This window comes from Corvus kubaryi, unplaced genomic scaffold, assembly GCF_017639235.1.
Source record: "Corvus kubaryi isolate FWS band 111438036 unplaced genomic scaffold, C.kubaryi_AGA036_p1.0 78, whole genome shotgun sequence".
NCBI lineage: Eukaryota > Metazoa > Chordata > Aves > Passeriformes > Corvidae > Corvus > Corvus kubaryi.
Window position 1 is genome coordinate 8788868 of NW_024582065.1, and position 19351 is coordinate 8808218.

The 19351-nt window shown below is 40.6% G+C and overlaps 1 protein-coding gene across 1 annotated transcript in view; it reads right to left on the bottom strand.

Moving 5' to 3' along the window:
- Window positions 1-20: 20 nt before the first annotated feature.
- Window positions 21-19351, bottom strand: part of TTLL11 (tubulin tyrosine ligase like 11) — a gene marked incomplete at its 5' end in the record, with an annotated part of 36384 nt that continues 17053 nt past the window's right edge. The window contains 3 exons of the mRNA XM_042052793.1: window positions 21-3143; window positions 5101-5204; window positions 7200-7409. Of these exons, the coding sequence (XP_041908727.1) occupies window positions 2836-3143; window positions 5101-5204; window positions 7200-7409 (622 nt within the window). The remainder of the gene's footprint in view (window positions 3144-5100; window positions 5205-7199; window positions 7410-19351) is intronic.

A 19351-nucleotide genomic window follows, 5' to 3' on the forward strand; every position in this document is an offset into this window, starting at 1 on the left:
AAATTCTGGACTCACTTGCCTCAAATTTTCATTAGATGTTGTTTTATTCTGATTTCTACCCAGAGAGGAATACCAAACCCAGTGTGTTTGATAACAAGAAAGATTTCACTGGTATACAATATTTATATCATATATGTCATAAAAAGAATCATGAGTGCAGTGCTGTGGTATTCTCTGAAGAGAATATATACAAAAGTGCTGTTGAAAAACCCCAACGCCTGCTACCTTTCATGTATTGTTTCTTTAGCTAGAGAGGTACCTCAGGATTAACAGATTATCAGTGCATTAGCATTCATATCCTGGATAAAGTGTCACTTGGTCATTTGCATGGGCACAGACTGGTAACTTAAAGGCTCTATGAAATTGGATGCTAAATAATATTCAGAGGAAATTGAATTAGACAGGAGGGAAGAGAAATGTGACTGCTATTAAATCTCTGAAGTACATTCCTGGTTTATTCCCTCCCCCCCTCCGAGAATAATATAGCATTCAATTTTCCAATTACATAAATACACGAACACTGGATTACTAGAGGCGGATAATTGAATATTTTGACTATTCTACAAGGGACCCTTCGTATTTGAAGTGGGAGATGAATAGGGCGTGCAGCATCAGCCTGTGGATGCACAAGCTATAAAACCTCTATTAGATCCAGAGAGTATAAAGGTCTCCCATAGAGAGAGAGATCTTATCAGTGTTCAATATACAATAGTTAATTTATTCCACTGATAGCAGCGTAAGTTATACAATAGCAAAGCTGGGATATTTTAGGCCACACATCGTACTACTTCAAAGGTGCAAGGAAAGGCATTCACAGTCATAGCATTTCAAATCCGACTCCTCTATAACTCTGTCTTTACAGGACATCAATCATGAGATGAGAGGAACTGTAAGCCATTTTCCAGTAACACACTGCCAATCGCAAGACAAATGTCAGATGTCACAAAAGGAGAAGTAACCATTTTTCAACTTGTGAATGTCTTCAAATATATTACAATGAAAGTGTGAAAAAAATGACCCTTTCAGCTTCATTTGTTCTGACAGGTGCCAGACCTTGGAGTTTGGCATTTTATCTTCATACTGCAATAATCTTTATGAAATTTGGACAAGGCTGAGGGCAGTGGCATTAGTTAGTCTACAATTGTCCTCTTATGTACAATACATAAAATTTCAAAGAGTCTGGCCGTTGAACTAAAAAAGATCATCTACTACTATTTCATTTGTGTTACAGAAAAAGGTAAGGAGAAGGGATGCCCACATCTGAGATTAACACATGCTCGGGACTAGTTTTGTGTGGGCTCAGCCTGACTCCTGCATTGCATTGCCATGCTGCTATTGCCACTTGGGGAAAACACATGCTGCTTAAAACTGAAATCAGGAAAGAAACTCTATGAACGTTCCCTGAAGTGAAAACTCACTCAATACTGTGTGTGCATTTAGTCCCTGACATGAAACAGGTGGACTCCCCCTCACTGACAGAGCATGTTTCTGGGGCACCAGCCACTGGAACACTTTGACATGGAGCTCAGGGAATGTCCTCCAACCCAAAGCTCAGTGCCCATCTTACAGCTTTGCCATTTCTGATAGCATGGAGGACACTGAAACATAAGCCAAGTCATTAAAGAGTAGAACAAAGGAGGAAAATCAAGCTCAGATGTAGCCATTCATTATTGTAATAAAATAGGAGACCACAAAGAATTTCACTGAACAGCCCTGAAGTTCCAAGTTATTCCTGTCCTTCCAGACAGTCACATGTTCTGCTTAGCCCCCACAAGAAGTGTGATCATGGAAGTCATGGTTCACTTCCTGAAAAAGACTCCTCTGTACAACTCCAGCAGTACAACCCAGCAGTTTTGACACATCATCCTTAGATCCAATTCGTACAGAGTTACGCTGTTATTTAAGGGAAATACGAAGAATATGTGCAAAGACACAAAAAAGATCTGCTCTAGATGTTACTGCAGGTCCTAACAGGGTAACAAACATGCAAAAGACAAAAAATAAGCAAACCTAGAATACAGTTAGTTTAGGCTAAAGTCAGTGACAGGATTGGTTCCACTGGAATTTAAACGACCTCTTAGGCCTTTACAGCTTTCTGCTGAAGCAGCGCCGAATCCCTGAAGACAAAACCACCACTTGATTCACCAAATTCAACTTAAGTAAATTGTTTTTCTGTGAATAAGTGTAAGCTTATTGGCTCTGTGGAAGCAAAAGGATAAACAGTTTTAGTTTTTCTCTAAAAAACTAACAGTACTTGTCATGGCAAAGACATGTACAAAGAAGTAGAAGCCAAAATACGATTTCAGTGTTTTAAGACTGACTTTAAAAAATAAGTGCATTGACATGAACCAAATCTGTATTGATTCCAACACGTACAGTCCAAGCCATGGAAAGAAGAGGGTCAAGGACTGAAGTCTGACCCCAAGTTAATTCCAGGTTTCAGGTTTCCAGTCTGGTATTTGTGACTGCAGTTCCTTCCTTGGCTTCTGTGACACGTCCTGTGCACACAAAGCAATGTAATTCCTTTGACACAAGCGTGCCTCTCAGCCAGTGCAGCCAATCCCATCATGCTGGTTATCATCCTGTGTTTGGTCCTTCTCTTCCACGCACTCAGGATGAATGCACAGTTTGTCACGGGACGTGCACCATAAATCCCACAGAGAGGTGAAGAAATAACCATTGCCAGGGCCGTTATTTGAAAACAGGAGGTTGCAGGAGACTTTTTGAAGAGCATAAATAAAAAATACAGCTGAAACAAACAGCTGTCACTCTCAGATGAAGGAATTCCAACATTCGTCTCTCCTCCAGCAGTACACGCACCTAGCTGGGGATTAACTAACTCCCAGTTCTGTCCCGGCACATCAGCACCTTTAATTGCGATGATTTCTGGAATCTGAACGCTTGGTGGCCGCGCGGTTGAGGAGGGCTGGTGCAGCCGGGGCCCGGTGCAGTCCCCGTGCCTGGCAGGGCCTCCTGGCGCTCGGCGATGCCGCAGCCCCAGACCAGGCGCTTCCTGCGCAGGGCAGCCAGGCGACACTCGCAGCACTCGATCAGCGCCGACACCTGCTCGTGCAGCGGCAGAGACTTGTATTTCCTCCGGGCCAGGAAGAAGAAAGCTTCCACAAAGGCCTGCAGACACATTCCTGCAAGGAAAAGGTGCTCACAGGAGATCGGGAGCACAGCATTTCTAGCAGCCTCCATTCCGTAGGGATAATACTATCTCTTGTTTCTTGTGGCAACAAGGCCAAATGTGTGTGTGATGGGTGTGAACACAAACAATTGTGTTAGTTCACATCTTTGCATTTAAATGGCAGCCATCTGGAACGCTCAGAAAGAAAAGAAATTGTCTATCCTTCAAAGACCAAAAGCCAGTGTTTTATTTGTGTCACACTCATTGGGTGTTTCAGGGCAGGGAAAGCCCAGGCTGGGCTACAGATGGGTGACATTCTCTATCACTGAGGCAGCTTCTGGCTTTGCAGACCTCAGCTTGGAATCCAGAGGTAAAATGGTACAGCAAGAAGCCATTTTAGGATATTGCACCACTAAATAGCTGTAGTATTAGCCTTGATTTCTGCTGCCAAATTATTAAGTCGAAACCAAATGAGACACACAGTAACATACTGAGCATCAAGGAGAACACTCCAGCTGGAGAGAAAAACAAGTTTATGTCGGCAGCTGAATGGAGTCTTTTCAACCCTGTATTTTTGGAGATGGATCTGACCCAAAAGTTCACACCAGTGTGTTATTTCAGTCTGTAGCACTATGAAGGTAACCCCATTACCAAGTATCACCTTAGCAAGATGTGAGTTTATTTGAAGCACTGCTTCCCTCCTGCACAGCGTGTACCAGGTACGAACCCTTTTGAAGGTGAAGAGGCCATTTTTTCAGTCATACCCAGCAACTCCACAACAGTTGTTTTGACTGAATGAAAAACAAACAGCTGAACTGTGCAGTGCCAAAAAAATGTCTCTGCTATAATACAACTGCTCTGCCCCTTCCCACACAGAAGTCCCCTGCAGAAGCCACACGCTGCAGTAGAGACTCTTCAGGTGCTGTTTGATCACATCTCACTAACAGCACATTACCAGAGCCAAGGGGAAGAGAAGCTGAGTATTAACACTAATTATTGTATTTAAAACCTTGAAGTAATACCTACTCAAATTCTTAATTAAGAAGCCAGACCCCAATTGGTTGTGTAGAATGCCAGCCACCAGGCACAGTTAGAGCTGCTTTGTGCTTTAACTGGCTCTCCCAGTTTGAACATACACTTAAGAAGATTATTTTAGGACGAGATATTGAAAGGTTTGGGGTTTTTAACTGTGTTGGCTTATTGATGCTGTAAGAAAGGCACCTTTTCAGAATATGACAATTACATTCTGAACTATAATTTCTCTCAACCAAGGCTGCAGCTGGGGTCGTTTACGATCTTGGCTGTAAAACAGCTTGCAAAGGAATTGTTGAGTTATCTGAAAGCTGCAGCTGCCAGCTCAGTAAATTATTTTATCAGTCACGGTGAGCTGCAGGCAGGGAAAGCACCTCTGGTAGCGCACACACTTTCTCCCCAGAACTGACACTCATGTGAAGCATATTATAAAAAAGTTAGAAGCTGTTTTAGAACAACAGAATCGTGCCTGTCTTGGTTACAGCTGGGAGTGGGCCAAACACAAAGCCCACAGAAATAGGTGGACAGTTTGTGTTTTAACACCCAAAAACCATCTGGTTCATTGACACCAACCACAAATCTTCTCTTCATTTTTGAAAGTCTGAAGATTCAGTTGCATGCCTGTTATTTTTCCTGGTGAAATTCTATCAGCCAACCACATAAATGATTTATACCCACCCTGAAATGCTAAATGCAAATACTCAAATTTTCGATAGCTGTGAAACTGAGGTGACCCTCACGTACCTAAAGTAGTACTACTGTGAAGGGTAACTGCCACAGCACTAACCAGAAGAACTGGTTGTGTATGTGCATGCCTCAGGTGTACATGGCTTGTTCCCATTTCTGTTGAATGTTTGAGGTGTACCTGAGCTACTGAAATTGAAAAAAATAACCCCAAAAGCCAGATTTCATAGTTTTCTAATACAAACCTGGGTTACCTGATTCCTTTTCAATGCCCATGCTGTTCCACCTCCTTGTGATATCAATATATAGGATATCTGCAGCAGCCATTGAAAAATTGCTGTTACTCAGTCTGCAGTTTCTGTTAAAAAGAAACAAAATAAAGAAGAGATTCTCATTACATCCAAACTCCCAAGTAAGGAAAAATTCTGCAAGGGCAACTTGCAGGAGAAAAGTTTACCCATGTCATGTGTACAGACCCACTGTAACGTGCTCAGTCTAATAAAACACACACAGCAGAGAGCAAACAAACCAGTGTTCATTAAGTGCTCCTATCTGAATGGAACAGGCCCAAACCCGGAATATTTCAATTAAAAATATGACCTGACTGTTACACAGAGCTTTCTCCCAGGCTATTGCCAGTACTCTGAGGCTGTAAGAGAATGGAATTAATTGGTACACTGCAAAACCCACCACAAATCTGCACAGACTATCTGCACGAGGCAGAGTTTGCACAGAGAAATACCCTTTTATTTGTCTGATCCTGTTTGGAAAGGGCTGGAGGAAGCTTTCAGACACAGCCTTACTTCTCCATGCCTGAACACCGACGGGATTTACCCTCGTGGTATGGAACACTGCATGGAAAACAGCTCTGGATGCAGCTCAGGCTGTGGGGATGTGGAGCTGTGACTCTTGCGTGGTCTGGGTCCGCAGTGCGGTGTTGATCAGTGGATGGGAACTGGCCCTGTGTCCAGGATTTCCAGATGTCTGGCAGCCTGGCTGCAACCACTGCACATGCCAAAGAGCTGGCCAGAATTTCTCACCAGAAAAGAAACAAAAAAAAACCCCAAAAAACCGACCCCAAACTTGAATAATTGAAATGAATCTCACTCTTTACTAACCTCAGCAGAGCTCCCTTAAAATAGAGTGAGGCCTCGCCTAGATAGCCCAAAAATTCTCAGGCAGCATCCAAGCAAGGACTAGAGACAGAGTCAGTGGTTCCCTTTTAGTTATTTTTTTAGAATGAAGAAAATATTAAAGGAGAACAGATTTTGATGAGCTAGAATTTGGGTGGACAGTCTGCAAGCACTTGCCCACACACAAAATCCTACTCGTGTACCATTTTATTCCTGAAAAGTGATACAACACACAGAAGCCTGACCTTCCCTCTGAAATGAGCAGCAATGACAGCTCTTCAAAAAGGGCCTTATAGCTGGTATAGATCCTCTGGGAGAAAATAAACAAAATATCTGCCAGTACTAAAAAGTTTAATTTAACATGCATTAAGAAACTGCAAATACTATTTCATTGAGATATGGCAATTCATCTGAATATTCTTAAAAGAAATGTTGGCATTTATTCTGTGTTCCTCTGACAAGTGCCAAAATAAGGCTGGATTAAACTACAGAAAATACAGAACTGGATGCAATCCTGTCGTGGTCTGTGGATGGAGCAGATGCCTTCAGACATTTTCTGTATACCGTAATTTGTATAAACCAAGTTGTTTTATATTCATTCCTGAATGCTAAATGCATCTGCATAGAAACAGGATCTGTGTTTTAAGAATACATCTGCTGCTGCTGCTCATTTCTTTTGTCACAGTCAATGAAAGACAGAAAATGAGGTATTTGTACCATGACTAGAACAGATACAGCCATAAAAAACAATGAAAAAAAACCTCCTAAATAAAAAGTATGTGAAAAAATAAATTGAGTTCCTTGACATTGCAAGGTGCAATTTCACAATGCAAATCCTCCCTGCATTGTGCATCAGGAACTGGCATTTGGGAATCCTTCCTGCAGCCTGGGGCGGCCGGCGGTGCCCCCACAGCCGACAGAATCAGATCAAGTGACCCAATTTCAGCTGTCACTTTCTCACTATGATACTTCTACCATTTACTGGGAACGTGACATGTTGACGAAGACGGCAAATTGTGTCTGCCAAAGTATCACTGATCTGCTGTCAAATAAAGACCCAACTTCCTCCTAGACACATAGGTCAGGTATTTCAGGAGCTTGGAATGATGAAAATGTATCTATTTTGTAACAGAACAGGCACTGGCTGCACTTTGGAAGGCATTACAAAACCTACAAGCTGAGAGCGTACCACTCCCAGGGCCAGCTTTTATCCAACTGACCTTATAAACGTGCGGAATCCCGTTGGCCCCAGCTTGGTTGTCCCCTTGACCCCGAGGAAGCGGATGAACAAGGCGGCCACCCTGTCCACGAGGCGCAGGTAGCTGAACTCACTGGCGTACTTGGGGAACACCTGCTTGAGGCACAGCGAGGGCAGAGCGGCCTCCGGCAGCTCCTGGCTCCCTTCCCGCGCCTGCTCCAAACTCTGGCACCTGCAGCACAGAATCACAGAGGGAGTTGGCTTGGGAGGGACCTTAGAGCTCATTTCATCCACCCCCTGCCATGGGGACACCTCCCACAGACCAGGGTGCTCCTGGACACCAAGCCACTGCTGCTCGGGTGGGACCCTCACGCTGCAGTTTACAAAGCCTCTGGCCTTCTAAGACTAATGCTGCAAAATGTTAAAATAATGGTATTCCTTTGTATCCACACTTATATTCACTGAGGTTGAACATCTAGAAATGTGATCACTGTTTTTATAAAAGCCTAAAAAGTCTTTAAAAATAAATGACAACCTTAGGTAGTGTTTTGATAATGTTCCTCTTTGCTGCAGATAGCAAAGTAGAAAAATAATGTTATTTTTTGTCATTAGTTAAGTAAATCTTAAAGTTATTAGTTTTGTTCTTTCTCATGTCAGATTGGATGGCAGTGTCACTGCCACTGAACACCTGCCAAAAGAGCAAGAGTATTTACAGCCAAGAAACAACAAGCACACAGGCTTCTATTTTTAATTTTTAAAGGTCTGTTCATGAATTTAAAAACTCAAATCTTCAGCCAGTTGAACCAGACCTTGACCAAATGTGAAACCTTATATTCAGTAGAGAGAAGGTTGTGCTGTTTGTAACATAACTCTCATTTTAATGATGCCTGGAAGCCCCAAACTCTTCCTCATTCTAAATTCAACAGTGTTTTGGATTGTACATTATTCATTCATCATTAATGTTTTTAGTTAAAAAAATATAAAGCTTTACTTTAAAAGGTGCAAGCAGAGCTGAAGATGTTTCGTTTTTTAGAGAAAACACTAAAGACACTATTAAAGGGATCAGCTTCAGAGCACTGAAGGTGCCAGGGCACTTCCCTGGCCCAGGGCTTGGGAACAGCATCTCCTCATCTGCAAACTTGCAGTTCCTTCACAAACCCACACCTCTTCCCTGCTAAACAGCAGTCCCTGGAATTTCTGAGGAAGTAGTTTAAAAGAGATTTTTTTCAGCCTTTCATTTTTCAACCTCCATCCTCCACAGCAATGAGAAATTAAGAGAACACCCAAACCAGAAGCAGTGCTCTGGACACATCATCACTGCTGGGAACCACAAAAAACTCTGTCTCCCTGGCTGAGGGGAAATGGACACAGTCAAATTATTAAAATATCTTTAGTTTGTTTTAGGGCATTAAAAAAATTGTATTTTGGTCAAAGAAAAAATATTCTTGAATGCAATAAAGCAGAGGCTCTAAACTACCACCTAGAATATCCTCCTTCCCCTCCTTTCTGTGGAGAAAAGCCTACAGCTGTCTTTGAGGTCATGGATAAAACTCAGAACCAGCATCCCATTTCAGACTTTTACTGAGAGAGCTCTTAAATCCATACTTCTTATTAGAAAGGTGTTTTAAGATTAAAACCAGCTTTTTTTTTGGATGCTACTGCATGTCTCATTCCTTTCCACTTATACATTGGGAAAGTCTGTAAAATATTTAAATCAGAACAAGAAAACTAAATTTAGTTGTTATTGCCAAATGTACTTCCATTTGGTAAAAAAAAAAAAGGGGGAATATACTTCTTAGTTTGCTTTTGCAGGTTAGGACTTTTATAAAGTTTAATGATTTGTTTTCATTCTTTAGCTCCCCCCCACAAGATTTCTTATATTTCCTTTTTTAATACACTAGAGCCCAATTAATGTGATCATACATTTGAATTATAGTGAAAGATCTATTTTGCACTTTTAATAAAACTCAGACTTTCCAAAGCAAACCTGCACAAGGGCGTGTCTGCAATATGAATTGATCCACAGACCTGCCTATTCTGCACACTCACCTTCCCTGATTTACACTGACTATCTTCAGGGTACAATTCTCCACTGCTACCACAGACACTATCTCAAGAAAAGTTTATTTTCTGTATTATTCACACACCTGTGTGCCCCCACCTCGGTGTGGTCTCAACACGACTAAGTAAGACAAACTGCCTGGGTAGGTCCATACAGCCAAGTGCAGTGCCTATCAATACAGAATTTTACTGTGATTGCATATTTTTGCAAGGAAAGGGTGCAGAGCCCATTTTTTGCCTCAGCACTCAGACAAATTGCACTCCTTGCAATGCCCCATTACATGTTCTCTGGCGTTTGGCTGCCATCTGCCAGCGCCACACCGTGAGGGGCAGAACTCCCCAAGGGTCACCCAGTCAAAGACCAGGATCAGCAGCTTCCTCAGAGCAAAGCAGAAGGAAAGGAGGAGGGAAAAAACCAGCAGAGAGAAGGAGAGATGATGTGAAGAGTGCAGGAGGAAGGAGCTACAAAGAGCAGAAATACAGCTCCAAGTCCAGCAACAGTGAAAACGTGAGAGGGATTTTCATCTGTCTACCTTTAGCTCAACAGTCAACTAAAAAACACAGAAGTACTCATTTTTGTAATCTTACCTGTCACAGAAACACGGAATGGTTTGGGATGGAAGGGACCTTAAAGCCCATCCAGTTCCATCCATGAGCAGGGACACCTTCAACTATCCCAGGCTGCTCCCAGCCCCATCTAACTTGGCCTTGGACACTTGCAGGGATCCAGGGGCAGCCACAGCTTCCCTGGGCACCCTGTGCCAGGGCTTGGCCCTGAAAACCTCGTGGACACCGTGAGGTGCCGCAGTGGGGCTGTGGGGAAGGGGCCAGGAACTCCACATCTCCAGAGAATCCTGCCCAGGTTCCCTCCATTAGCTCCTCTCCCATGGGATTTCCAACAGGCAAGGGGAGGAGAAGAAAGCTGAGCCCCACTCTTTAAAGCTGCTCATTAGAATTAATTGTTTTGACTGACACAGCTGAGTCAGGCAAATGAATGAAAGGTCAAATATAAGGTAATGCTTCTGTTGCCACACAGAAAAAAGCAAAGCTTCATTTACATACTAATGTCTGCCCTCAATACATTCGTTTCTCTAATTCTGCAGCTTATGACAGATCACTCTTTAGAAATGATCAACTGTGGTGCAGCTTTAAAAAAAATGTTAAATTTTAATAAAGCTTATGGAAATGACATCTAAGACTACTTATCTTTTATACATGATTACTAATTTATTAATGTTTCCTCCATCTATGTTTCATCCCTTTCTTTCTGACCAGCCTTAATCTTTATGCAAATACAAGTTGCTAAGGGACAAACAAATTTGCAACTACTAATTAAAGGCTTCAAAATTTGCAGCATTTTGTATACTTGTATATAAAATTTAGCTGTCAAATTCAGAGTAAAATGGGGTAAGAATCACAATATTAATATTTCTAAGAATGTTCACTGGATGTATTTTACATTTAGGGCATTGCTAGAAGTATAAATTAAGCAATTTCAGTATCAGCTTACAACTGCTTACCTAATAAAAGAAAATATTATGTTCTGGATTCTGAAGCTATAATTATTCCCTCAGCTGATCCTCTATTCTCCAAGCAAGGACTATGTTAACATAGTTAAAAGCAAAGAATATTTTGCATGACAAATCTATCTATCCACCCATTTATCACCACAGAATATGGACCTCCCAAAGAACAGATAAGTGTTTGTACCTGGAGCGTGTAGGAAGAAAAATATATTCTTGTGCTTATTCACAGAAATAAATCATTTAGGAAACTAAGGCCAAGCCAAAGCAGTGTCTCTGCATTATCAACCATTCATGAATTTGCTTTTATGAATTAATCCCATTACTTTTATTAACACAGAGACTTGCAGCACTCCCAGGATGTCACAGCAAGCAGTTTCATGGTTTGCCTGCATGTTGTGTGAGTAATCAGCTTTTGTTTTGTTCTGGCTACTCGTGAGTGTCATTTGAAGAAAATGAATATTCATCCCCTCTTCACCCTCTGGCAAAGTAAAAAAACATCAATAGCACAAGAATTTCCACCTTTCAAAATAATAATATAGTTGCACAAAGATAGAAGTATTAAAAGAATGTTAAACCCACAGAGTAAGAGATTTTTGACATTATGTTAGAAAAATTATGGCTCTTACATAGAGTTTATTCAACACTTTGGAGAATACTTTGAGGCAGGCAAAGCAACCCCAGGAAAGAGTCCATATTTCAAAGAGCAGAATCAATCAGATTAAACATAAGGATTGATAACCACCATGCTGTTGGCAGACAACGAACTTCTGATCACACCAAATACATTTTGAAAACACAGCAGCTGTCCTGTCTCTGGGAAGCAGAAAATGCTGAAAGCAGAAGTTCCATTTCTCTCTGAGAGAAAAAAACCCGTATCTCAGTTAAAGAAATAAACTGGGCAAATCACCTCACTTAGATTTTAAACTTCACCTGCAGCTTCCAGGCCTGACATGGTGTCCCTGTGGAAGGGCGAAGGACACAGAGCGCACTGCTTGTTTCGGAGAGTTGGCAAATACATTTTAGGTGAATCCATAGATAAAATGTACTCCATAGCTTTGCCATTTGCTTAAGAAAACCAAAGTAATTTATTAGACTCTTGGAAAAGTTAAGCCCAAGCCCCTGCAGCCTGTCAGCAGCCATCACAGCAGCTCTCACCCGCAGCATCCGCCCGTTCCGGGCTCTCCGTTTCTGTCCCTGGAGTGGTGTTTGTTTGCCACAGCCATCAGTCCCCTTTCTGAGAAGGATGGTTCACTGCCTCTTCAGATTGATGGATTTATTATAAAAATAAACACTTCTCATTAAAGATTAAATAGCTTTTGGCAGAAAACAGAAGACTGGAAAGTTTGCTGCCTCCACACAGTGTTAATGAGTGTTTCCAAGATGTAGAAACTTGGCATGGATCCTGATCTGCTCCACACCAGGGACACAAAGCCATGGATGAGAACATTACTGACATTTTCATTTCATATGCAGAGAAGACTGGAGCTGTGGGTTGATTTCTATAGCCCTCCCTAATTCGTAGTTTAAATAATTAAAGGAGAAATGCATCTGAGGAGTCTCAGGTGCTGAAAAAACCCAGCTATTTCTAATTATTAATTGAGATTCTTTACTTCCAACTTTCTCCTCTTAAGAATAATGGTGATATGATTCTGTATTCACTACAGATTTATTACCTTTAATGTAACACAAGCAGTGAATGCTTATGTTATTACCTGTCAGCTATGAGTGCAGCAGAAAATATGGCATTACTGTAATGAAATAATGGATAAGCAATGCAAATCCTGCATCCAAAGACTTTGTTCCACTGTAGCAAAACTTATTACAGAACAAAGATCATTAAATATAGTCCCCAATACTTTATTTTCTGTGGAGGTAGCTGTTATTATTCCTAGTAGATTTATTTGTGTTCACTATTTGCTTTCAAGGTACTTATGTGCCTCATTATTTCTCCAGAGTCTCTTTTGTTTCTTTAGAAAAGTGTGCCTGAAAAATAATAATGCAGGATAGTGCAAAGGCAAACCAGCTGTAAAGCCCGGCAATACACTGAAATTAGACCACCAAGTGAATTACAGTGGGACAGAACAAAAACAAACCCCAGGATATTTCTTCCCATGTGGAAATTATTCTTAGAAAGCAGTTGTGCTTACACTGGGACAGAAAAGGAGCTTTACCCTGTCATCCAACGGAGCAGAAAGCAGCAGTGCAATTGCATTTTATCAGCCTTAATCCTCCTATTAAAGCAGGTGAATTCTCATATACAAAATAACACTGCTGATGATTACACTGCTATTAAGTCATGTGATTTCATGCTTTCATTTTGTGGCAACTGGGTGCTAGGCAGTTTTATTGCTTTCTCAGTGTTTCAGAGACTAGAGACCAATTATTACTTAAAAATAAGCCAATCATCTCTCTTGCTGAAAGATGACTAGCAGCAGAAGTTAAATTATAGAGAGCATCACTGCCCCCAATACATTAATTTCTGTCACTCTGTCACTGTAAAAATTTACAGCAGATATAATCTCTTTGAAGGGGGATCAAGTCATAGAAAGTACGCGCCTAGTTTTAAATAGAATTTTAATTTTAATGAAAGCTTCAGGGAATGATGTTTATGCTGCTTATCTTTCATACCTGGTGATTAAGTTAATTTATACTTAATGGAAGAGGATATTTCTAATCCCCAGACAGGCTCAACATCTGTCTGTGACTATGTTTTTGGAAGCCTTAAGCTGCTTGTCATTGATGTAATAAAACCAGGATCCTGCAGAACTGACACCTGAAGGATACCTGTAAGAGGGAAAATGTTCTTTTTCTGCTCAATGCCTCTGCTTAAGTCAAACCAAAATCCAAGCACTTAATATTGCTGTCCCTTAAAAACCTGCTTTGCACTCCCTCACCATTATTTGAGTATAAACAGGGGAATAAGCAAACAGTTCTCAAATATGTTTATGATCCAATATTCACTCTCATTATGTGCAGTGCCTGAGACATGTAACTTTCTGATGGTCTGATGCTAATGAGAATAACAAACCTCCTGCAAAAAAGTCTGTGAAATAGTCTCCATTTTTCCTTCACTTCTCATTCCATGTCTATTTAAGATCAAATATTAGCAAAAATAAATGCTTGCATTTATCACATAATTACAACAGGAAAAAAGAAGTCTTGAAGTGTAAACATCTTGCCAGGAAAAGATAAAATTTTCAACTTTGTCCCAAGAAATCACAGTACTCCCGTTGAAGGAAAAAAAAAAGTTATTTCCAGCTGTCATTTATATCCATGTTATTTTAAATTCTAATCCTTAGAAGGCACCTGCACGTAAGAACTTTGCACTGGTGTTCAGGGATATAATCCGTGCGTGCACATTCATTTATTCCATTTCACTGTTACCTATTACAACTCTGTGATGTGGCCCAGGAGCCCCACTCCAAGGAGTGATTTGTTTCCTTTCCTAGTGAGGTGATGCACCTCAGTCTGCCCTTGGCTGATCGATTGGTTCTAACATCTTCTAGGCTGCATGAAATCTGATTTTTTGAAATCAATTTGTTCATGGGTTGTGCCATTCCTGAGAGAACACAAAGTACATGCCATGACTCAGGAGTCACATGAGGAACTGGAAGATGGAACTGGAGACCAAGACAAAGCATTCAAGGCTCCCCCCAGAGATTTTGTGCAAAACTATCACAGTTGGTTGCAGTTTTAGTTACAAAATAAGACATTTTTATACTATATGCACATAGCCCTGTCTGTACATACAGACATAAGTACACACTAGGTAACTACAATTTCTGTTTGGAGTACATACCTGTACACTTATGCTATGAAAACTATCTGGTGGGAAGCAATTCAGTACAAGAGAGATTACAAAAAATTAGAAGTTATTGGAGTTTATATTACAGAGCAACTGGGAAAATTTATTTAAAGGCAGAGTTGCTTCTGTGCAGCACAAACACTCAAGAAGGTGAAAGGGAAAAAACGTCAAATTAAATACACATACATCCTTCATTTTAGACAAGGCAATTAAGCTAATATTCTGAAAATCAAATTTCATTCAAGAAGCATTTAACTGCAGATTAGTAATGGAAATTGTGCATATACAAAAGCCAGGAAAAAGCTGTACAGTGAAGAGTGCAGCTGAATCACTGCTCCTGCAGTAAGATACCACCCAAAACCAAGATTCTGTTAGCAAACTATGGGCTACACAGAGGTGAAGATGATTTTGTTGATAGCAGAAACCCAGCTCAAATGATTAACATAATAAAGTGTCAGGAAAAAATACTTTGCACTCAAACCTAACTATTAATCCCCTTCCCTGTATGAACACAGAAATTCAGTGACCCCTCCCTGGAGAGGGAAGGCACACACAGATGTTGCCTCTGCCCCAGACTTTAAGAGAGGAAAAAAAGTGGGTTTAACTTCAAACTACAACAGCTTTCTTGTATTGAACACTAAAGAGGAAATTATAGGGCGTGGAACGAGACGATCTTTAAGGTCCCTTCCAGCAGAAGGCTGACTCCACCACACACTTAAGTAAACACTTCGGTACTTGATGAATAAGGTCAAAATTGCTATTGTTTTATATCCTTTCCAATATAACTTGAGTAAATTTCTGACCATATTTAACCTGAATTTTCACTGGTTTCAGCTGAAGCTTCCCATCAGCAATGCCCAGATACAGCAAACATCTGCATGCAACACAGCTCCCAGGGATGCTTTGAAGTACTGCTGACTTTGTGGTTTAAAAAACAAAGCAAAGCACCACAAAGCAGCTTATTTTGTTAGAATTCAGTCAAAGCAGGAGCAGACACCAGAGGAGCTCCAAGATCCATGTGGCAGTTTGGGAAGGAGGCTTAGACAGCGGAGCTGCACCATCGGCTGCTGCTCCCCTTGCCCCAGTCAGAGCTGAGGGACACAAACTGCATCTAAACCTGCCTTAAACCAGGGTCTCTTACCATCAAGACTCATGGACAATCTCTAATCAAATAACTGAATCCAGAGATGTACTGAGACCTGCTGCCTCCACGTTCATTTTGATGCCATGTGGAAAGAGATGAAGCAGCCACTCCCTTTACTCCTGACCTCTCTTTGGGCAAACCTTGGAGATCACAGCAACTCTTGTGGCTGCACTACAAAAACTAAAGGAAAGTGACATATTTTTCCTTTTCTCTGTATTTTATCACAAAGGCTTTTTTTTTATATAAGAGTCATTGTAAGATGGGAGAAAGCAAAAAAAACCCCTTCTTAATGATCAACTTAAACTGTAATATGGTGTGAATATCTAGGAGACGTAATTGCTACAGCATGTTTTGATACATTCAAGTGTTTGGAAAGTTCAGATTTTATGGAGACACTTGTGACAGGTCACATTCCTCAGTTTATCTCCATTCCTTCCTCTACTGCTCACGAGAGAGAAAAAAGAAAGAAAAGAGATGTCAATAAAAAACTAATTAGATTAGCTGCATCTCAAAACATCGTGATTCAAGTCTAATTGGCCAAACTAGTCTCCATTCCCAATTTGATAGCACAGACCCAGAGCTGGGTTCACCCCAGAGCCGGGGGCACTGCACACACCAATTACTGCTAAAGCACACCACAGGTTTGGGCCAATTAATTCCTCAGTGCTGAAAATGAAACCTTTTCAAATCCTGCAACCCATATCAGTTCTTGTCCATTAAAATTTCCAAATGAGCTGGGCCTGTCATCAGCTCACTTGCTTAGTACATTGTAAGCACTTCCAGCTGTCCCTCAATATGGGGTCATTGCAAGAGATTCAGGATAAGACTGAATTCACTCTTTATGTGCAAGTTAAAATACAGCCTGTCCAGCCAAGATGTGAGTGTTTGGAATACAATGTGTGAGCAAACACAGACCTGCTTGCAAAACTGGACTATGAATAACAGCACTTTTTGCAGTGGTGAAGGCTAAAATAGGAATAATCATAAATTAATCTGTATCTATGCAAGGGATGTGTTTTTAGCTGTTTTTAAAGAAATATTATTACCCATTATTACCCATTTTTAGTCAATTAAAACATTTCATATTATATTTCAGATTATAACCACTTAGAAATGAAAAGATCTATCATCAGATTTAATCATCTTTTCTGTGTTGGGACTTCTGCCACAGCACATTCAAATTATTTGCCAATGTTCTGCACTCAGTATGGTATTTTCTGTTGTTGTAGTACAATGTAAGTGGCTCTTAAAACCACTGTAGAGCTATTCTGTCAGTCAAGCACTACCAAATCCTTCCCTTTATGGAGGGACATCTCACACTGTAGTTCATAGAATTTCTAATAGGGCCTGTCCTAATCAATAGGACAAAGGTTAAATGCTCTTAAGGATGTAGCAGATAAATAATTGGAAAAGCAAGAACAGAGAGCAAGGATCAAGATACCACAACATCTGCTTCACAAAACTGAAGAGAGTCATTGAGGCAAGTTCTTCTTGAGCAGGATGAGAAATAGCAGTAGAAATAAATACTCTCCAACTACAGAAAAACCAAGTTAACATTTCAGTAATCTGAACTGAAGGAACATTGACAAACATCACATTTAAAAGTCTCCCTCACATGTCTAACTCATCAAAAGCTGCCCAGACTAATGTAACAGACACGAATTGATAGTGGAGCTGGCAGATTGCCTGATGAAGGACTAAACCAGAAAGCCCTCTAGGAAAGAGAAAGGGGCTAATTCAATGGGCTTCCAAAGGGCTTTGGCAGAATGAGCCTGAATATGAACACTGGGTCATTTTGACTGATGGAGAAAAGAATTGTGTCAGCCTCCAAAATGAACCAGAGGAAAAAGATCAATCTCCAGAAAGCCACACATATGAGTTTATAGTCTCAGGCAGAAATAAGGCTTGGAATGAAGAGGTGGTGCTTGAGAGGCATTTGAATAGCTGCAAACCTGGGCAGACTTGCAAGGAAAGGGATACAGGAATCAATCGAAAGCTCTGGCAGTCAGCTCCTAAAGTCAATTAGCAAATGGAAACCCAAACACTGATACTTCCATAGCTGGGTTTATTACATGCTTATTTTGATAGGCACTAAACTCACTCCATATAATGCAAAAGGCACTGACAACCCTGAGTGATGAATCCCTGAGGAACATAATACAGTTGCTCACAGCAGCGGAAACTAAGATACATTACAGCCAGCCTGAAGAACAGTCATTATTTTCTGATCAGTGATAGCTGCAGCACCAGCATTCTCCTATCCAGCCTCTCCACATGCCTGTGCATTGAGTTTCTGACCCTCTTAAACCACCCCTGTCACACAATCATATCCTTACAATACGGATAGTGAGATAAACACAGTAATAAATGGCAAGAATGACTTTATCATCAACAAAATCTAGGCTAATCATACTCTTGAGACATCTCTGCACAGTGTATTTTCATTTTTCCATTAAACATGACTCAAACATCAGGGGAGGTTATGAAACTGAAGAAAAATATCTGGAAAATAAGTGGAATGCAGTTGAACAGGTGATTTCCTGACTTTCCTTTAAAAAGTACAAAATTGCTCCTCAAAATCAAGAAATTAAAAACAGCATTAGAATTTGGAAAATGTCTTTGGAACATACAAAAGAGAACCATTATTGAGAGGCCTGTTTAAGAAAAGACCCAAATTCCTCTTGCAGTTTAGTGACAAGGTCAGACCCCTCGGTCACTAGCACAGCAGGTGACATCTCCTGCAGAAGCTGCCACTTTAAAATAAGTCACATTTCAGGCAGAAAGCACGTTAAGTAGAATGACCAGAAATTAATTCATGTTTTCATTAAATACAGATCCCATTCTCCTCCTAGAAACTATTCATTTTTTTCCTCTATCTCAAAAAGGAATCATTTCAAGAGAGAAAGTTGTGTAATCAACAGTGGAAAAAATGAACTATCTTGTTTTGTGCAAAAGAAGATGATCTTTTGTGTAGCAAGTTCTACAAAACCTTGACTGAATTTCTTCCTAAAACCAAAAGAACAAAATAAAAAAGTCAGTCTGACAGACATTAATATTTACAGGGTGCTCTCAGAACAGAGTGACATTAGCCAGTGTTTGCATGCTGATCTTGCAAAAATTTGAGAGTGACCACACTGGGGTTCTTCCTGCTCAGGAAATTAGTTAATCATATTTGACATTTGCTAGAGCCACAGAACCCAGAGAAGAGAATTGCACCTGACATATTTTAAAAAGAAGGGGAAAAAAATAATCAGAACATCACAAATAAATTTCAAGGCTGGTTTCAAATGGAAAAAAGCACTGCAGTGGCAGTGAGAGAGAACAGCACCCAAGAAAAGATAAACTAGCAATGAAACAGCAAGGGCGTGATAGGTAATAAAGCAAAAGCATTCCGTTTGGAGGGCACAAGGAATTGATTGTTTTTGTAACAGCCATAGATTAAATTACATTTCATTTCCAAAGTGTTTCAATTCTTTCTTCTGTCAATGGCTATTTCAGAGCTGAATAAAAGTCATTATATTACTTAGGGGGCTGCACCTTCATCATCTCTAGCAAGGAAAAAGCAGATTTTATTCCATGAGCAACTCATATTTCTAATGACACGCATGCCATAACGCTATGATTTCTTTATCAAAAGA